Source organism: Photinus pyralis, unplaced genomic scaffold, assembly GCF_008802855.1.
Source record: "Photinus pyralis isolate 1611_PpyrPB1 unplaced genomic scaffold, Ppyr1.3 Ppyr1.4_LG3a, whole genome shotgun sequence".
In the NCBI taxonomy this organism is placed as follows: domain Eukaryota; kingdom Metazoa; phylum Arthropoda; class Insecta; order Coleoptera; family Lampyridae; genus Photinus; species Photinus pyralis.
The window spans coordinates 12,653,708-12,672,816 of NW_022170509.1; the positions used below are offsets into that span (position 1 = coordinate 12,653,708).

Below are 19,109 nucleotides of genomic sequence, written 5' to 3' on the forward strand. Positions count from 1 at the left end.
TCCCAGTTATGGAGATCCCAATGGTGAGCCACGAAATGGAACCACCCTGTACAACAGTCCTGAGCCTTCACGGTCTTCTAGCCAGTCAGATTAAACTCGTATTACGATACGCGCGACACTGCCCGTTCCCGCCAAAAGTTTTTGATCTAACCTATCTTACCGGTGTTTTATTGATTTGGTTGTGAATGTTTGTGAGATTAGTTTAGTCGTTGAGTGAAAATATTCAATGGTTTAGTACAGTAAAACGGTAGGACTACATGTTACTTTGCCGAATTTAATTTATATCTAAGATTAGTTGGATTTTTTGGTTGTATTGGATAAACGGTTTTTCTATGGCCCTTTGAATTGATTTCTTGTTACAGAAGGAATCATCTCCAAAAAATTGTGTAATGGCACAAGCAAATGATCCCAGTAAACGATTCCTCCATTTACTTAAACAAACAGAAATTTTAACACAACGTATGGTTATTAAGCCTAATAAACCACCTGATGTAATAAAGTAAGTAACACAGTTATGCTTTCTTTTGATTTTTAAAATTATCCTAAACGTAGTACCAAATCAGCAAAAGATAAAGGCCATGTGAATACTAAGATACATTTTGATTCTACTCCATATTATATACAAAATGGGCAAATGCGTGATTATCAAATTCATGGATTGAATTGGATGATTAGTTTGTATGAAAATGGCGTTAATGGTATTTTAGCGGACGAAATGGGTTTAGGAAAAACTCTACAAACTATTTCAATGCTTGGTTTTATGAAGCATTATAAAAAAATTTCAGGACCATTTCTAATCATTGTACCTAAATCGACATTAATTAATTGGACAAATGAAATTCAAAAATGGTGCTCTTCCCTTAAAGCAGTCTGTTTAATTGGACCTCGTGAAGTTAGGGTAAGTATAGATATTTTTTTGTGTTAATTGCTTTGTAGCACTCGCACGTTAGTAAGGGAGGTATTGCATTGGGGTAAAAAATGACCTCCCATCTTTTTTTTACGGAAATACGTGTTTTGAAGAACCATGAATCCGAATCAAACCAAGTCTCAATTATGTCGATCGGTCTGTCTGTCTGTTTGTACTCTCATTTCCATAGCTAAACGGTTGAAGTGATTGGAACCACATTTGGTACCTACACATATTCTTAGACATGAAAGGGCAGAATCAGGCATGCGTAGGTGTGCGGGTGGTAGGTATCTGTGCTAGACACATCAAATTTTTTAATACTGATGGGCAGATGTTAAACTATGAGATGTTCTCGGCAATTGTAAAAGAGACTTTCCTGTGCTGAGAGGAAAGATGTTATTGAGAAACAGGTTTAGGTTGCATTCATTAAGTTAAGGGAATTGAATATTGTTCCTTCTTACTTGTAACTCTATCAACTATGCAAACGGCCATTGTTTACTTGAAGTGTTAATTCCTTACTCTCCTTGGTAAAAACGGAACTTTTAAAAAGCATGGCAAATTGACAACTCCTTTCTTGTAACATCTCTAGCAGAGCGCCGTTGATTAACATCCCTATTAGGACTATGTTAATGAATTATGCTCAGAATTATATGGTGCTGATGGACGTTTGCATCGACAAATAAGTTAACTACTAACATACAGTGAATTTTTTTTAAATGCGAACATAGGAGTTTGCATGCAATGTAATTTCCCTATGTTCGATTTAAAAAAAAAACACATCAATCTATTGAGTAGTTCAAATGAGTAGTAGATACAATTGACGGCTGTCACATTTTTAAAAATACCGCCGTCCAATTTAATTACGAAATCGGTTAGGCTATTGCTTATAATGTCAAGGAGGACACTTCGAACATTTATTGTAATTGTTTTCGGTATTTATTTTCTTATTTTCTTCATTTATGTATTGAAGAGATCAAATTAGTAGAATACCAGGTGCACATGACCTACAAATAATTGAAGGTTGGTTCACAATAAGTTGTGGTGTCAGTGCGTGGCCTGTGAGGTCAAGTTATGGTAGGTTTAAGAAAAATATATCCTGAAGTTGCTATGGGCTCACATGGCTTCTTTAAAAAAATCTTACCCAGTGCTCTTCATCAGCTGTTCATAGTCACACAAGTTGCGCGATTTGGGAATGTGAACCGCGCACACCTCATAGATTGATGTGTTTTTTTTTAAATCGAACATAGGAAAATTACATTGCATGCAAACTCCTATGTTCGCATTTAAAAAAAAACTCACTGTATAATGCCTACTAGTTTTGGTCTTCTTGGCTTAAAATAGGAGGGTGGACAGGGACAGACTACCTCCCTGACTAGACTCGTCCGACCCCTGAACGTCACCCACGCCATCCCACACATGAGTTGAATCGTAAAGATGCTAAAAGGGAAAGCGGGTCTAATCATAGCCATGTTGCCAGAATACCTAAAACATGGATCATCTCAGTTTGACTACAGCGAGACATTCACAAAGTATGTGGTGAGTTGTAGCGTGGTCTATATAACATCATCTACAAGACAGTGATTCTACCAAACACATGCACCGCATGTGTTTAGTTTGCAGTGCTCAGGAAGTATTCCCTCGAGTCACCTTAGGTTGTTTCTTGATAGCCCCGTCCAAAAATGCGCTAGGGTACGAGATGATCCTTTGAATGCTGCTCTCAAATGACAAGAATCTGACATCATGTGCCACCTATTCCTGTGTTGGGTTTGGGTGTCTTGAATTATTAAGTTGTTTACAGTCGCAACTGTAAGTGGAAAAGCCAGCTCTCGACCATGCAACATCTGTTTTGAAGCCAGTCATGCCAACTCATCGGCTTTCTCTTACCTTCCATTCTAGCATGCCCTTCGACCCATGCGAGCTCAAGGGTGTTGCTACTTGCGACTTGCTCTACTGTATGGCGACATTCAGAAACCAACCTAGAGGTAATTTTACAGTGGCCAAGTGCCTGCAGGGCAGCCCTGGTGTCACTGGAGATTCTAATATAGTGGGAGCGGCTCGTGATAAATATTGGTATTATTCGGAATTTCGTATTAAAATTGTGCCACTTGGAACACATGTTCCCTAGATCTTTTGGTGTGATTTGAGTCGCAGAGCCGAAAGTTCCGTCCCTTAGGATTGAAAATGGCGCCAATTTTTAAAACTTCAGGAAATATATGTTTTTAGAGCGATTTTTACGTTTGGGGTGACGTTTACGAGGTTTCCGACGGTGAATATGACAAAAATAATATCCAAAGCTAATTTCTGTGTGGGAAGCATGTTTCATTTATCATATATAGGCCAATTGTATGATATTTTATGTCTTACTAACCTATCATAGCACATTTTATATCTGTGATACGCGGGCATAAAGTACCACTTTATGCCCTAGGGCATTAAGTATCACCATAGTAACTCATTTATACTTAATGACAAAACAAACAAATATTTGCAGGTCATTGAAAATTAGAAACGTCAATTATTAATTGTCAATACCTACTAAATCACAAGATTGGCCTTATTTCGTATAGTTTCTGGAACTTCTTGGTCATTCACGATGAATTGAATTATTTAAAATTACGTTTGACGTTTGGATGGTTTCAATCACATTAACAAATTTGAACCACGCATACTCGATCAAACATAATGAATTATTTTGTAAACGAATTTTGACGAAGAAAACTATTTGTAAAACATAAAATTGTGTATGTACCACGGGCATAAACTGATGTTTATACTCTCGGGCGACTAAAAAGCTCTCGGGCCGTAGGCCCTCGAGCTTTTTAACTCGTCGCCCTCGAGAATATAAACATCACTATTATACCCTTAATACATAAATAACTATTTTACGTCCGACAAGATTCAAAGGTTTTGACCGATTTTCGTAGTTGAGGTGGCGTTTCTGAGATTCTTTTGGGTGAAGATTACCAAAAAGGCCCATTAAAGGCCTTTTTTATGAATTTATCGTTTCCCGAAAGGATGTCGTGGTTATCTGCTAGTGAGTCGCTTTGAACTTCAACAGTGGCTATTTTCTGATCAAATTTGTTTTTATTACGAAAAACGTTACTTTCCTGAGCGCGCGCGGCGTTATCGCCCCACGAATTTCTATTATACTGAAACTTTGGTTTTTGCAATACTTCGCGATTACTGATTTGTTTTTCTACTTCCACGTTTTTAACCTCAGGCGCAAAATAATACTCAGCCTGCCGCAAACGTCCTATCGCATCCGCAAAGCGTTTCATCCCTACCAAATGAGTTGCAATATGGGGAGGATAATTTTTGGCTAGCTTCTGGATAATGAAATGCTCAGGATACGAAATATGTTTTGCTAGTGCCACACTACGCATAAAATGCTGACTGAATGTCCCTATGGTAGCGTAGTATTTATTTTTTTCTAAATTATATAAAAATTCAGATTGAATCACATCTGACCAGAAAAAATTTCGAAAGCCTGCTTTAAATTCGTCAAAATTTGAAAAAGTATGCATATGCGTTTGACTCCACGATAAGGCTTCGCCTCGAAATTGATTCGCAACTACCATTCTGAAGTATGAATACGGTACCTTATTCAAATTATAATAGTAATCTACCTGCTCCAAAAATTCCAATGGGTGAACAATGCCCTTATTGTCAAAGATTGGAAGCCTTTTGTTTATATCAAATTTGTTAAACTTACGTATAGCGTCCTCACACGCAATGCGATCATCTATTTCAAACATATGTGGGTTTGGCATAAATCCCTGCACGTTATGGTTTTGTGATAACCTGGTGTTTGGTACTTGCCCGCTTTGTTGCAATTTTTCAATCACCTGTGAAACAATGTCTGTTACTAACTGATTTACATTATGGGTGTTAGAACAATGATTTATTGATGTACGATTACTATTTACAATATTACGAGTACTACAGAATCCATCTTCTTCCCACGAAAAAACTTTAGGTTTTCCCATCACCTTCTCCTGTTCACATAAGGTCTTCTTATTACGCCTTCTTCTCTCCCACCTTCCTCTCTAATCAATTTGTCTTGTTGTGGTAGACCTTGATAGCCCGCTTCTACCATATGGGGTTTCAAACTGCTGGATTGATAATCCCCAGCTGCCTCGGATGTTTTTGCCCTGCTATGTAGCTTTGAAAAAATTCAGGAACCGACATATCGGTAGCTGCATCCTGCCTGTCGTTTATCGGAACACTCGATACTCGCTGATAAAACGGACCCGATGATGATTTAAACATTACTGCATACAGAGTTAGTAATTTGTTTTCTTTAAGAATGGAATTGGATGACAAAAATCCTGAGAAAGGAGCCCCCCAGCACATGATACCATATTTCATTACGGAGTAAAAGTTACCGTAATACATGCTTAGGAGAATATTCTTACTACAGTGCATTGACGTGATACGCAATGCGTAGCATAATTTTGATAAGCGTGTACAGAGTTGGTCGCAATGATTGTTCCACTTGAAGTTCTGATCTATGTGCACTCCTAGTAATTTCATTGTGTCTGATTCTGAGAACTTTGTGGTCTCATTTATATTGATGTTTAAATGGGACGACCCATTTATTCTGGACTTGTCAATTCTAAAGATTATGCACGCGGTTTTGTCCTTGTTCACTGAAAGAAGGTTAAGATTCGCCCAGTGTAGCACAGTGTTATACACAGCTTTGGTGTTTTCAACAACCTCGTGCAGGCAGGGGCCACTGATTAAAAAATTCATATCGTTAGCGTATGAAACGATTGTTGTATTCACTTCTCCAATGCTGTGTACGTGCTGTGGTAAATCGTTGGCAAAGACTAGGAATAACACAGAGCCCAAAATTGAACCCGGTGGTACTCCGTTGAGAATATTTAATTCATCTGAGTGGGTCGTGGCGCCCGACTCGCAATGAACAATTTTTTGGCGCCTCCCTCGCAAGTATGACGAAAACCATTCGTGAGCTACGCCCCTTACACCGTATAAGTATAGTTTTCTAAGCAACAGTATATGGTTTACGCTGTCAAAAGCCTTGAGCAGGTCCACAAACAACCCTAGAGCTACTTTCCTCCTGACCAAGGCATCCAACACATCTTGTGTAAAGATACTGAGAGCTGTGTCAACGGAGCGTCCTTTCCTAAAGTCTGGTTACACTGGGCGTGGCGAAACCTTGCAATTGAGTGGACGGGTCTTCCGGGTATTACTATCTACTGATATCTTCATCGATAGGAAATGCCTCCTGCATGTGGTAGTGTACTGAATATATAAATCTTCCATCCAAAAAGTGATCAGGGGCCCCTTTTTTGAAAAGATGTAAATTTTGCGTAAACTGACGCAGATTCGAGAACCGCGTTGGTTGAAGAACTCTTTCACTGCGAGTCGAGTTTTTAAATAAATTCATGGTTAGTACAGTTAAAACAAGAAATCTCGAATGGATGGATATACTATACAAATATGGCCCAGGTTTTGTCACTTTCACATTTGGGCAAGAACTTTATAACTTCGTTGTCACAAAGATTTTAAAGGAATTTAGTGCCCATCACTAACGACGACAGCATCAGAACACATAAAATAGAGGTACCTAAAGTTCAAATTCACCATAAGAGTACTTCAAGGTAATTTCTTTCCATTAAACATTTATTAATTGAATTGAATACATAGTTTGCATCTCAGTTTGCATGTAGCTTTTATAATTCACGAATCTAGCGTGTCGTTTAATTGCCTCGAAATAAATGTATCTACCGTCAACGGTATACCGGGTGGTGCCTAGCGCGACGCAGCATAGGGATTTCAATGGTAATTTCTTTATAGTCAATTACTAGCTCCCCAAATTATTTTTTTAGAGCAAAAGTCTAAATACGTCTTTTTTAGAGAAAAAAATACTGCATCTGTTCATACTATTAGTTATAATTTTCCGTTTTTCAAAACCGTAGAAATCGTCAAAATAAAACGGTTCATTTTACAATAAATCAGCCATGCCTTGGAATTACCTAAAAAACAGCGATCACGTTTCATTATTTGCCTTTGACGTGTATTAAATTTATGTTTGTTTATAAATGAGTTAAAGAACTGCATGTTCAAAATGTCCGTCAAAACCATAAGGAAAACGACAATACATTCAACACTTTGGCTGCAGTAGCGGAAATCCGAATATGGTTATGGAAGAAGAACAATTCTTCTTCAAATCAGTTTTTTTTCTCCGATTGTGTAAGTACTCTGGTTCCGGAAAATGATAAACAAAAAGCGAGACAAAAAGTATCTGATGCAGATACAGCATTACATTCTCTAAAAAAATATTACCCCATAGATGCCTTTTATTGCGTCGGTTAGTTGAAACAGAATTAAATATGAAAATCCTTCGACGTCAAACACCGATAACGTAGATTCTGCTTTGTTGAAAGATTCCAAAGCATCACTGATTTATAAGAATGTAATTTTTTATTTTGTCGATTCCTACGGTTTTGAAAAATGGAAAATTATAACTAAGTATGAACAGATGCAGTATTTTTTTCTCTAAAAAAAACGTATTTAGACTTTTGCTCTAAAATAATTTGGGGAGCTAGTAATTGACTATAAAGACATTACCATTGAAATCCCTATGCTGCGTTGCGCTAGGCACCACCCTGTAGAGTTACTGGGGCGTATTTTAAGAACATGACTTAAAATTTATGCTACCGCGTCCATGTTCATTGCCTAAAAGTAGCCTTTGCAAAATTATGTTTTCGACCAACGTTAATTATTATTAATTAAATAAGCCGTGGGATTGGAATTAATCTTGTCCAAACATGCGAGCAGCTAACGCAAATTATTAGGAAGACCGAAAGTTCAGGGTCAGTCGAAAAAAAAGAAGTATTATCTCACCACATCCTACTTCACACTTACCGGGTAACATCAAGTGGCGTACAAAGTCAATACAATCTGACCCTATCGCCTATGAAGAAGGTGATTTAAATATTAATCAATTAATTTACCCGAAGACTCACTGCAATACCTACCTAATGTGCTTATGTTGTGAGAATATTAGACTAAAGATGGAGACCATAATCATTATACATTACAGTGATTGTATTAAGACTACCTAACTAGTTTAATAATTATTATTATTTCTATATTTTCCATTATCAACATAATATACAGCATCTATGAGTACTAAATTTTTTTTTATTGCAGAAGGCATTCATAAAGGAAGTACTGAAACCGGCTGACTGGGATGTTTGTGTAACCTCATATGAAATGATTACATTAGAAACACATCCACTTCGAATGATTCATTGGCAATACATGGTTGTTGATGAAGGACAGAAGATTAAAAATGAAAACACGATACTCGCCAAAACTCTGCGAACATTTAAAAGTAGCAACCGTTTAATACTAAGTGGAACCCCATTGCAAAACAATCTACACGAACTTTGGTCACTCCTAAACTTTTTACTACCTGATCTGTTTCATTCCTCAGACGATTTCGATTCTTGGTTTACTACAAAACAGTGTCTTAGTGATTATTCCTTTGTGAAACGTCTGCACCATATCCTAAAGCCTTTTATTTTAAGAAGAATAAAATCTGACGTAGAGAAGAGTCTCAAACCAAAGAAAGAAGTGAAGCTTTACATAGGTCTTAGTAAATTGCAAAGGGAGTGGTATATAAAAATTCTTATGAAAGATATCGACATTATTACTAGTTCGGGGAATATTGCAAAGATGAGATTGCAAAATATGCTTATGCATCTTCGCAAATGTGCAAATCATCCCTATTTGTTTGATGGTGCAGAACCGGGCCCACCTTACACAACTGACGAACATATTATTTATAACTGTGGAAAAATGGTTGTGCTTGATAAACTATTAGCAAAATTGAAAGCGCAGGGTTCTAGGGTCCTTATATTTTCACAATTTACAAGGATGTTAGATATCTTGGAAGATTACTGTTTCTTACGACAATATAAGGTAAGTTGTTGTTGTATTTACTTATGTAAAGGGTACTAGATATAAACAGACTCATAGATACATATGTAAATGATAACCCTACCGTATGTGTGTGAGGTATTATACACTTTCAATCAGTGAACTTTTTTGTTTTTTTTTTTTCACTTTCATGTGGTACCTGTTGTTTGTTCTGCAATAATAAAATGTGTGTGTGACATACTTGTTTTAAGTTTTTCTTGATCTTCCTCTGTTTTTGTGTCTTTGTATCTTTGCTTGCCACATTTCGCTGTTGTAGATGTGTACACCATCTTATGTGCTTCCTTTCGATTAGTTCCTTTATGCCTTCTTCTCTCGAATCTTCCCTCATTTTATATCCTATGACTGGAAAATTCCAAAAAAAAGAAAAAAACACCACATTGGTAAATCATCAATTTAAATAAGGCCGTAATTTAAAATTCTTCCGCAAGAAGTGTCCTTTCAACTCTTTTCGTATATTCAATTTTTGTTTTTCCAAATCATTATATACATATTTGATCTTTTGAACAGGCACTACAACCCACATTTCCGTAGGAATTTGTCTCTTTATATTTAATACTCTTTTAGTTTTATTATTGAATGGTAAGTATAGTACCTATACCGAATTATAATGATAACTTGGTTGTTTGTAGTACTGTCGATTTGATGGCACCTCAGATCTCGAAGAGAGACAAGATCAAATAGATGCATTTAACAAGAAGTATAGCAAAATGTTTATTTTTCTGCTATCAACAAGATCAGGTGGCCTCGGCATAAATTTGGCAACTGCAGATTCTGTAATCATTTTTGATTCTGATTGGAATCCACAAATGGACTTGCAGGCCATCGATCGTGTACATAGAATTGGTCAAACTAAACAAGTACGCGTATTTAGGTAAGTGTAATGACATTAAAATAGATTAATAATTCTGGAAGTTAAATCTTTAGATTGGTAACTGAAAACACTGTCGATGAAAAGATAATTGAACATGCCGAAATTAAGCTCAGGTTACACCAATTAGTTATACAGGATGGACAATTGCCAGACCACACGTCTACTACTTTAGATAAAAATATTATGTTGAATATGATTAGGCATGGTGCAGATCACGTTTTGGCCTCTACAGATTCCGAAATTGTTGATGAAGATATTGAGACAATTCTACAAAAAGGAGAAGCAAAGGTATGTGCAGTGGCGTGCTAGGTAGATTTGGCTTACTCGAAAGCTACTAGTCGTAGAATGGGTCCATTTAAGTATTAAAAATTGTTTATTACATTTTGTTACAGTCTCGAATTTTTTGGGAGAATTTGAATTGTTTCGATGTTCTGTTATAGAAATTTTTATAGTTATTTTCATTGACGACATTATCATTACGGCAAAGCCTCAAACGATTTCATTTTCCGTCAGACAACGCCAATGTTAGCATAAGTCTACACATATCTTATTATTCAACATGCGTTTTAAGCGAAACTACACTCATAGTAAAGTTTTCTGATAGCCCAATTCGTTCCTCCGTCAAGCTTTTAAAGGTCAAAAGCATCTAATGATGTTTTTCTGTAGAGTTTGGCCTACTAATTAACCCCCTAAATTCGTCTGTTGATATCGATGCCCAACCGACCCCAAAAAAGAAAAAATGGAATTTTTCAAAAAGTTCCTATTTTTAATTATCTTTACAACGGTGCGTTTTATTTGTCGTTAGCTCTAATGGTAATGAAAATATAAGGATTTTTCTCCGCGCATTTGACATTGCATATACGGCAAGAACGCACACATATTCGTTAGCCATTCGTTTAAACAGTGTTTTGCCAAATGTAACTGTTTAAAATATTGTTTTTAAGGCCATTGCTCTTAGACGAATCAGAATTTTAAAAAAAAGTTAAAATAAAAATTATATCTGGTAACTTAACGAATCCAACGCGGGGTATAATTTGAAAATATCTGTTGGGATTACATTCTAAACTTGATAATTTAGTAACACAAGGTATTCTGACCAAGGTACATTTTTCAACATGGGCTACACCCATTGTACCGGTTGTTAAAGCCAATGGAAAGAGACGCATATGCTGAGATTTCAAAGTTAAATTGAATATACACAAAACACCTGCTAAAGTAAAAGCAATACAAGAAGCACAAAGACCTACTGACAAAAATCAGTTACGTTCTTTTCTAGGTTTAGTAAATTACTATGGTAGATTTTTTGAAAACTTGAGTACAATGTTAGCACCACTAAATGACCTTTTAAAACTGAATTCCGAGTTTATTTGGAATCAGAAATGTGAAAAATCATTCTTACAAGTTAAAAAAGAAATTCAATCTGCGAATTTTTTAGTTCATTTTGATTTACAATTACCAATTGTGCTAGCAACTGATGGTTCACCATACGGAGTGGGCGCTGTTCTTTCACATGTATATCCGGATGGTTTGCATCACAAACTTTAACATTATTACAACGAAAGTATTCACAAATAGATCGTGAGGCATATAGTATAATTTTTGGTATTAAAAAGTTCTACCAATACTTGTACGGTAACAAATTTATACTGTATGTACTGATCATCGACCTTTGTTACACATTTTTAATCCAAAGAAATCATTGCCTGTGTTAAGTGCGTCTAGAATGCAACATTACGCAATATTTCTTTCGACTTTTAGATACGATACAAGAGTAAAAACTTACATGGTAATGCAGATTGCATGTCTCCATTACCAATTAATTCTGAACAATTATACGATTTTGAAGAATCAGACATATTTGAAATAAGTCAAATAGAAACACTACCTGTTACAATTAGTAAACTAGCTCAAGCTACTAAAATGGATAAGAATTTACAACCATATTATTCATGGGATTAAAAACTGGTAAAGTGATTGATAGTAAACTACGTTTCAATATTAATCAAAAAGAATTCACCATACAACAAGAATGTATTTTGCGAGGTCACAGAGTAATAATACCTAAAATTTTACAAAAACAAATTTTAGATGAGTTACACTCTGCACATTTTGGTATTTACAAAATGAAAGGTTTAGCACGTGGCCTGGTATAGACAACGATATTGAAATGTTAGTAAAGAATTGTGCTAACTGCAATAAAATTAAGCATAATTCTACAGTAGTACCAGTGCATTCATGGGAAAGTGTTAGTAAACCATTTCGTGTACATGTCGACTATGCAGGTCTATTTTATGGTCATTATTATTTTATTTTAGTTGATGCGTATTCACGATGGCCCGAAATTTATGTTACAAAAGATATGACTACCAATACAACCATAAAAATATGCCGTGAAATATTTAGTCGTTTTGGCATACCACGTGTACTGGTGAGTGATAATGGTAGGAATTTTGTATCTTACGCTTTTAAAAGTTTTCTTAAACAAAACGGAATTAAACATAGTTTAAGTGCGCCATACCATCCTGCGACAAGTGGGTTGGCAGAAATATACGTTCAAACATTAAAGGAATCATTACGCGCAATTAATGGTAATAGTTCTGAATTGCGGGTGAACGGGACGTCAGAAGTGGGTACCGTCAAAGGGAATGTGGTAGTCCCCGACACGATCTTACCGATGGTGGAGTCAAATCTTCAAACGCGCATTGGAAGGGAACTGGACATCGGAAGTGGATACCGACAAAGGGAATATGGTAGCCCCCGACAAGATTTTACTGAGGGTGGAGTCAAAACTTTAAACGCGAATTGCGGGTGCACGCGGAAAGTGGGAAGCGGGTACCGACAAAGTGAATGTACTAGCCTTCGACAAGATCTTTTATTGATGGTTGAGTCAAAAGTGGCTAATAGAATACTGATCTGCCATACAAAAATGCGCTGAACTCCCTTCGATCTCACACGAGGACTTTTGATAATTTTTTTGGTTTGTTTTGTCTTTGATTTATTTTATGTCCTTAACCACGTTACAAATTATAAAATACAATATTTCAATTTATGTATAATATCATTATACAGTATGTGATAACATTTTACTCATGCATTCTCTTTCAATCATATTTTTCTCCAATAATATAACATCAGCATGCATACAAATGAGCACCTCATCAGTTTATGGTACAAAAAAAAGGAAACCACTTGTTAGCTGACACGACAACGTGGAAAAATGTGTTAGCTGGGTCATCAAAATTCAAAGTCGCCGCTAGCGCACGCTAAAGCTACATTTAAATATCAGTTGACAGTTATTTATGCTCTTTTTACATTGTACACTATTATATAATAATGTGTATGGACCATGTTTGGATACTTATGATTCCAGTAGAATCCAAAAAAATTCAAAATTTATGGAATAAGAAAGCATCATCATATCACACAAATTAAAAGAAACCGGATGGCTAAGTATGAAAAATCGTAGATATAAAAATCTAGCACTTCGCGTTTCGAAATTCGTCAGAAAATGACAGGTTTTTTTGACAGTTGTAGAAAAAATATTGTATATCACGCTAGCGCGAAGTTATTTCGCGCATTTGACTGATATACCTTCAGTCTCAATGCGCGAAATTGAACTTCGCGCTCTTGTTATATAAATAACTATTAGATACTTTCATAAATAAGAAAGTTGGCATTGCGCATGCACAAAACAACATTTTGAAAACGCCGCTAATTTCACTTATATTCGTAGTGTTTACATATAGTTTTATTTAAATATCTTCATAAATAAAAAAGTTAGCATTGCACATGCGTTAATCCAAATTTTTGACACTGCGCATGCGCAAAACCAAAAAGTATCGGTATGCACGGAATCCTTGGACCAAACTCTTTCAAACGAGCCCTATGTCGCCCAAATCGGTTCAGTGGTGTAGCAAGAGTACGTGTGACAGACGGACGGACGACAAAGTTCAACCAATAGCGATATTTCACTGTGAGGAAAATACGCTAATAAGTACAGCGAGAGTAATTTATCATGTAGGCATGTTAGTTCATTGCTGATTGTTAATTTACCAAGCCCTGCCTGGTTTTTGTAATTTTCTGTTACTTTTTCCTAACTGATGTTACAGTTCTGTTACTAACGCAATAATAATGCTTAGAGTGTGCCATCTTTTTTCAGAGTGAAAAACTACTAAAAAGATCTGAAGCTTTAAATGAAAGTTCTCTACAAAATGTAAGAATTATGGATACACCCAATGGATCAGTATATGAATTTGAAGGAGAAGACTATCGTCAAAAACAAAGGGCCATAGCTATTGATCATTTGACAGAACTCCCAAAACGTTCACGCAAAATACATTATTATGGTAACGGAACATCAAAGGTGAGTGTTTCAAAATTACTTTAGTTGCTGTGTTCTTTTATTCATATATGCCTAATTGTTAGAGCTATTTTTTGAGAATTATTATCATAATTAATATGTAGTTAATTACACAAACCTGTAAAAATGTATGTTTAAAGTTTATACAGAATGGTTATTATAGGAACCTAAACTGCCAAAGAAGCGTCAGGTCATTGCACCAAATGCTTCTGACAGTCTTGGATATCAAGGAGATCAGCAAAAAATGGATGAGGTCAAATCTCTGTCACTTATTGAACAGGCAGGTAAAGAAAATCGATCTACCCCAGCATTTGCTCATTGTGCAAAGCAGTCTATTAGACCAAATGTCACATATGGCCATGACGATATTGATTACATCGGGAAAACCCCAGAGGAAGTGGTGGGTTGCTCTAAAGTGTTTCGCGAAATTACCGATGCTACTGGAATAAATGCACAAATGAAACGTGAAGAGGTGAAAATAAAGAAGAATACACATATTGAAGATGATCTAGATACAACAATGGCTACTACGTGTAGCAGTCTGTTTGATGCAGTATATAAAAATAACAATAAGAAGATGAAGAAAAACTAATACAGAAATACATAGAATAGTACGAGACCATGGAGCGGATATATAGGAAATATTTTTAGAATCTTAAGTTACAACTGAATTTTGTCTTTATGCTTTTGTGGAACAAGTACAGATTTTGTGATGTCTTATTAAATTAATATATCCTTACCTTTTGTTTTTTTAAGAAATAATTTGTGAAAATTGTAATGTTTATTGCATTACTCGATGACGTTTAGTTACCAAACGAATTACGAATTTTCAGTAAAAAGCTGAATCATAACCACATCCGGTAAATGCTTGGAAACCCGGTAACATGTTACACACATCAACGCCCAAAAAGTTAATTGAAATTGGTGCCAAACGTCAGCGCTGATTCCGCCTCAGAATTTTTCATCAGTCCACTCCATCGAGCCATTTTGCGGTGTCTGTCCGTCCGTTACCATGATCTCAAAAACGAATGGACCAATTACAATGAAATTCTGCAGGTAGGTTCTTTATCAAATCAGATCCGAGTTCGTGAATTAGTAATGTAGGCCACAAAATAAAGAAGGCCCTTTTGACATCTCCGTTAGTTATGTACCGACTGGCATGAAATCCAAAATGAGGATAGCTTTAGCCATATAATACGTAATGCCAATGCCAAGCCATACCCAGGAGCTCGTTTGCTATGTTTGTTTAATTTATTGAACTTTTCAATTGTTGTTTTTAATAATTAAGAGTGCTGGGGATATAGGATAGGCAACAGACAGTGGTCACTGAAATTTGAAATAAAGGTCGAAACTTTTTAGTAATTTTTAAGCCCAAATATTAATTCTAACTAGAGGTCTTATTGGAAAGAGAGATATAAAAAGTCATTAAATGTAGCGATTTATTTTTTTGATAAAATTATTTAAATCGTGTATAAATTATAATCTTGGAATTTACTATAATAATAATAATAATAATGTATATTGACTGCATACTTGTAACAAAAAAATATACATTTGCAGAAGTCACACAATACTAAGAACGTGAATACTGGCTTTAGTAAAAAAAATATTTATAAAGTAAATCTGCACAATTTATATAGTTTATTTTAGTTTAGGTAATTGGATTAATAGTATATGAAGATACAAGTGTATAATCAAGTCTTTTAAGCACGCGCAACAAGTTTAATGGCACGACGCGAAGCGGGCAAGTGCTTGAAAGACCAATTATTATACACGTGTATCTTATAGTATTCATATTAGTAGGGGAGCTAGCACGAGAACCACTGAACGAGAATGATAAAAATTTTAACCAATGGATAATACCCTAAAAGCCCTCTGTATACTTCTTGTTGGGCCACTCTGTAAAAATATTGTACGTCAATAGAATGTAATATTCAGGAGTAACGTTTTCATTTTTTAGAACAATTTCATACAGCATTGATTTTGGTACTTGAATTTGATTTTTACTCTTCTTAATCCCCCATATCTTCTCATGTGCATGCTGGTAGAAATTGAGCGGCGCCCAACCCTTGATAAGTTCAACAAAGTTAAGATTATTTTACCCAGAACGAACTACTGGCCGTGGAAGATTCTTAGGCTCTTATTTTGTGTTTTACCCTAAGCGAATTGGCCGTTTACGCAGCGCCAAGTCTACCTACCCGTTATAGATTAATTAATATTTTCGTCAAGGGAGCGTCAAGTTAGTAAGAAAAAGTTGTCACTTGTATTATTTTCATTCCTTAGTTGAATTTTTTTTAAACTTTAACATTGGTTGTTGCTATACATACACGGTAAATTTTCTGTATGAATTTCGAACTTACAAGAGTTCTTGATGTGTCCTGCTTTGAAATAATGATAGTCCTATGTAATCACCCCGAAGCTTAACGCACGGGTGTTCATGTGCTTTTTCACCTCGTAGTTTGTGGAATATTTTTCTACCGCCACATAAACTTTTAGTTTTATTCGTGGACACTGTAAAAATGACACTAAACAATTTTTTTGCATAAGCGGTACTCGGTAGACAGTGAAGTTTTCCAAATTAAATCTTCTAGTTGTTATAAGCATCTCAAGGAATTGCAGACGTCAGCACGGAAATAAACCCGATTGAAGATAGATGAAGAGTAAATCTTAAATAAAATAAATGACCGACCTTCCTAATTTTTTGATTGTCAGAAAGAAATAAACACAAAACGGCAGGGAAAATCAAAATTATGAAGAGTAATAAAAATACCAAAATTTTTCGTTATGTATGCAACAATAGATGTATAACATCATGAAGTGTTTATATCTTTTATACATTTTTTAAAACAAATGCTTGCGATCGTGATTTTTAATAATCCAGAGGACTGTACTAATAGTGAAAGTGTGATTCCATTAACTACAATATTGCTTCACAATTGAAAGAGTAGTTCATACAAATTTTTTTTATTTTACACTCAATAAAAAATTCAAATTCTACAATTCTATTTTCCTACAAAATATATAGGATATTCCATTCAAAAACCATGAGCTTACTTGCTATTAATTCAAAGCTCAAAGTATTTTTACTTTTCTCAGTTGAACACACAGCGTAAGGTTTGGGATCCCCTAAAGTGGGTGTCCTGGGCAGCGGCCCTGTTGGGCGTACCTTAATCTGGCACTATACACATAGCTGCAATTCAGAGTTGAAGAGAAGTCAAGAAGAAGATAATGAAGGTAGGGCATATTTCGCATATTATCATAGGCAACAAGTAAATTGCTCAGATTTATGTTTTCAAAAATTACTTAAACTAAAATTATTTCCAGGTTAAACTAATTTTTTGAACTAGTCGGTAACTACAGATAAAAATTTGAGATAACACAAGAAATTTGAAGACAATACTATTTATTAAATGACAATATTCTGATAAAATTAATTTTATTCATTACAAGTTTTTGACATCACATCACGTACAGACACATATAAAAAAGCAAATTAATAAAAACGAAATCGAGGCGACTTGATTAACCTAATACTCACACAATAGCAATGTCTATCATATTAAATCAACAGTTTTCTGTGGTTTCCATACTTTCGTCTCCTTCTGCTTCCATATCTTCATCTTCTTCTTCGCCGTCTTTCTTCTCTGGTGTCTTATCGTATGCTTTATCTAAAGGTGAGACTACAACACCATCCCAAACAGACATCTCTTTCGCAATTGAGGCATTCTCTTCTAGACCTAAAATATGCTTATAGCCACCATGCGAAAGCACACGCAGTAAGGTTTGTGCAGTTAAACAGCAAATGTCCTGCTGTTCTAGAGTCATTGCGGTGTGAATACGAATACTGCCACCTTCACAAGGATCTGTAATACCAGCTGATCCAGGCAAAAATAATCCCGCCGCCAATAATTGGAAAACTCTGCGAAATGCTTGATTGATTGGCAAAGCTTGACGACTTGGATTGTTCATAATAGCGAAGTGAGCCAATAAATCCAGCATCCACGGAGTTAAAGCTTCAAATCCATCAAACCGACTTCTTAAATCTCTAAGGAGACGGATCAGAACTTTAATGGACGAATGATGAGCATTTTCTTCAAACCATCGACTATGACGTATGGCGGCTAAGTGGCTTAGCATAATTTTTTGATCGAGGTGTATTTCGGGATCTAATTTGCGTAGGTTGTGATGTACTGTAGTTACCAAGACTCGCACACAGGCAAAGCTGTTACTTATCTCGAAGCCCCGCTCATTAATTTCATGGGTTAGTGCTTCACCTTTTGGTACAACCTCGCTTTTCATTAAGTTTTTAAGATCTTCTTTAACCTTATTTCCTAAAGCTTCCACTGCTTCACGTGTTGGTAACGTTTTTAGAATAACAACAATATCGGCAACATTATGTCCTGTTACCATTGTGCCTTTCTTAAACGACCCAACTTGTCGAACTTCTTCCAATTGCTGCAAAAATTTTCTGTATTAATTGAATACATTTTGTGTAGTGTATTCTAAATCCCAAATTTAAAAGACAAACAACTATAATAATCCCAAACATGACAAACTATAATAAGTAATACTCACACATGCATCAAATCCTCCGGGAGCAACTACCAAATTATCCAATACAGACTGTATCTTAGTTACCAAGTTCAAAATTGCAGTTTGTTCTGCAGGTGTTGGGGAAAGATCTGCATTTCTCTTGAGCAGCGCTTGAGTAAACGCCGTTTCATCAGGTATTGGCTTTACTCGAGGGAAAGTGCTTTCGCAAAGCGTCAAATCGAATGGATGACGAGGTAGGAAAATTTTTGGTTTGAAAGGACCTCTACCAATTCCACGACCCATTCCTCCTCTGCCTCTCATTCCGCCGCGAACCATTTAAAAACTACTTTACCTTGAATAATTAGTAGCAGATTATCGCTAACACAATTCACTTTTTAATAACCGCGCCGGCAAAAATGATACGCGCTCAAGGTATTCATGAAAACAACGCGATCGATAAAAATAAT

General features: G+C 35.7%; 2 protein-coding genes across 2 annotated transcripts; one reads left to right on the top strand and one right to left on the bottom strand.

Annotated features, from left to right (window-relative positions):
- The first annotated feature begins 127 nt into the window (after window positions 1-127).
- Window positions 128-14,814, top strand: LOC116165494 (chromatin-remodeling complex ATPase chain Iswi-like). Its single transcript, XM_031479980.1, has 8 exons — window positions 128-247; window positions 363-499; window positions 553-898; window positions 8,087-8,860; window positions 9,508-9,749; window positions 9,803-10,037; window positions 13,909-14,112; window positions 14,273-14,814. The coding sequence occupies exons 2-8, from the start codon at window positions 390-392 to the stop codon at window positions 14,699-14,701; spliced, it is 2,340 nt and encodes a 779-aa protein (XP_031335840.1). The 5' UTR covers window positions 128-247; window positions 363-389; the 3' UTR covers window positions 14,702-14,814.
- Window positions 14,815-17,495: 2,681 nt separating this feature from the next.
- LOC116165943 (interleukin enhancer-binding factor 2 homolog) lies at window positions 17,496-19,109 on the bottom strand. Its single transcript, XM_031480714.1, has 2 exons — window positions 18,685-19,109; window positions 17,496-18,564 (listed from the first exon to the last, which is right to left on the bottom strand). The coding sequence occupies exons 1-2, from the start codon at window positions 18,976-18,978 to the stop codon at window positions 17,674-17,676; spliced, it is 1,185 nt and encodes a 394-aa protein (XP_031336574.1). The 5' UTR covers window positions 18,979-19,109; the 3' UTR covers window positions 17,496-17,673.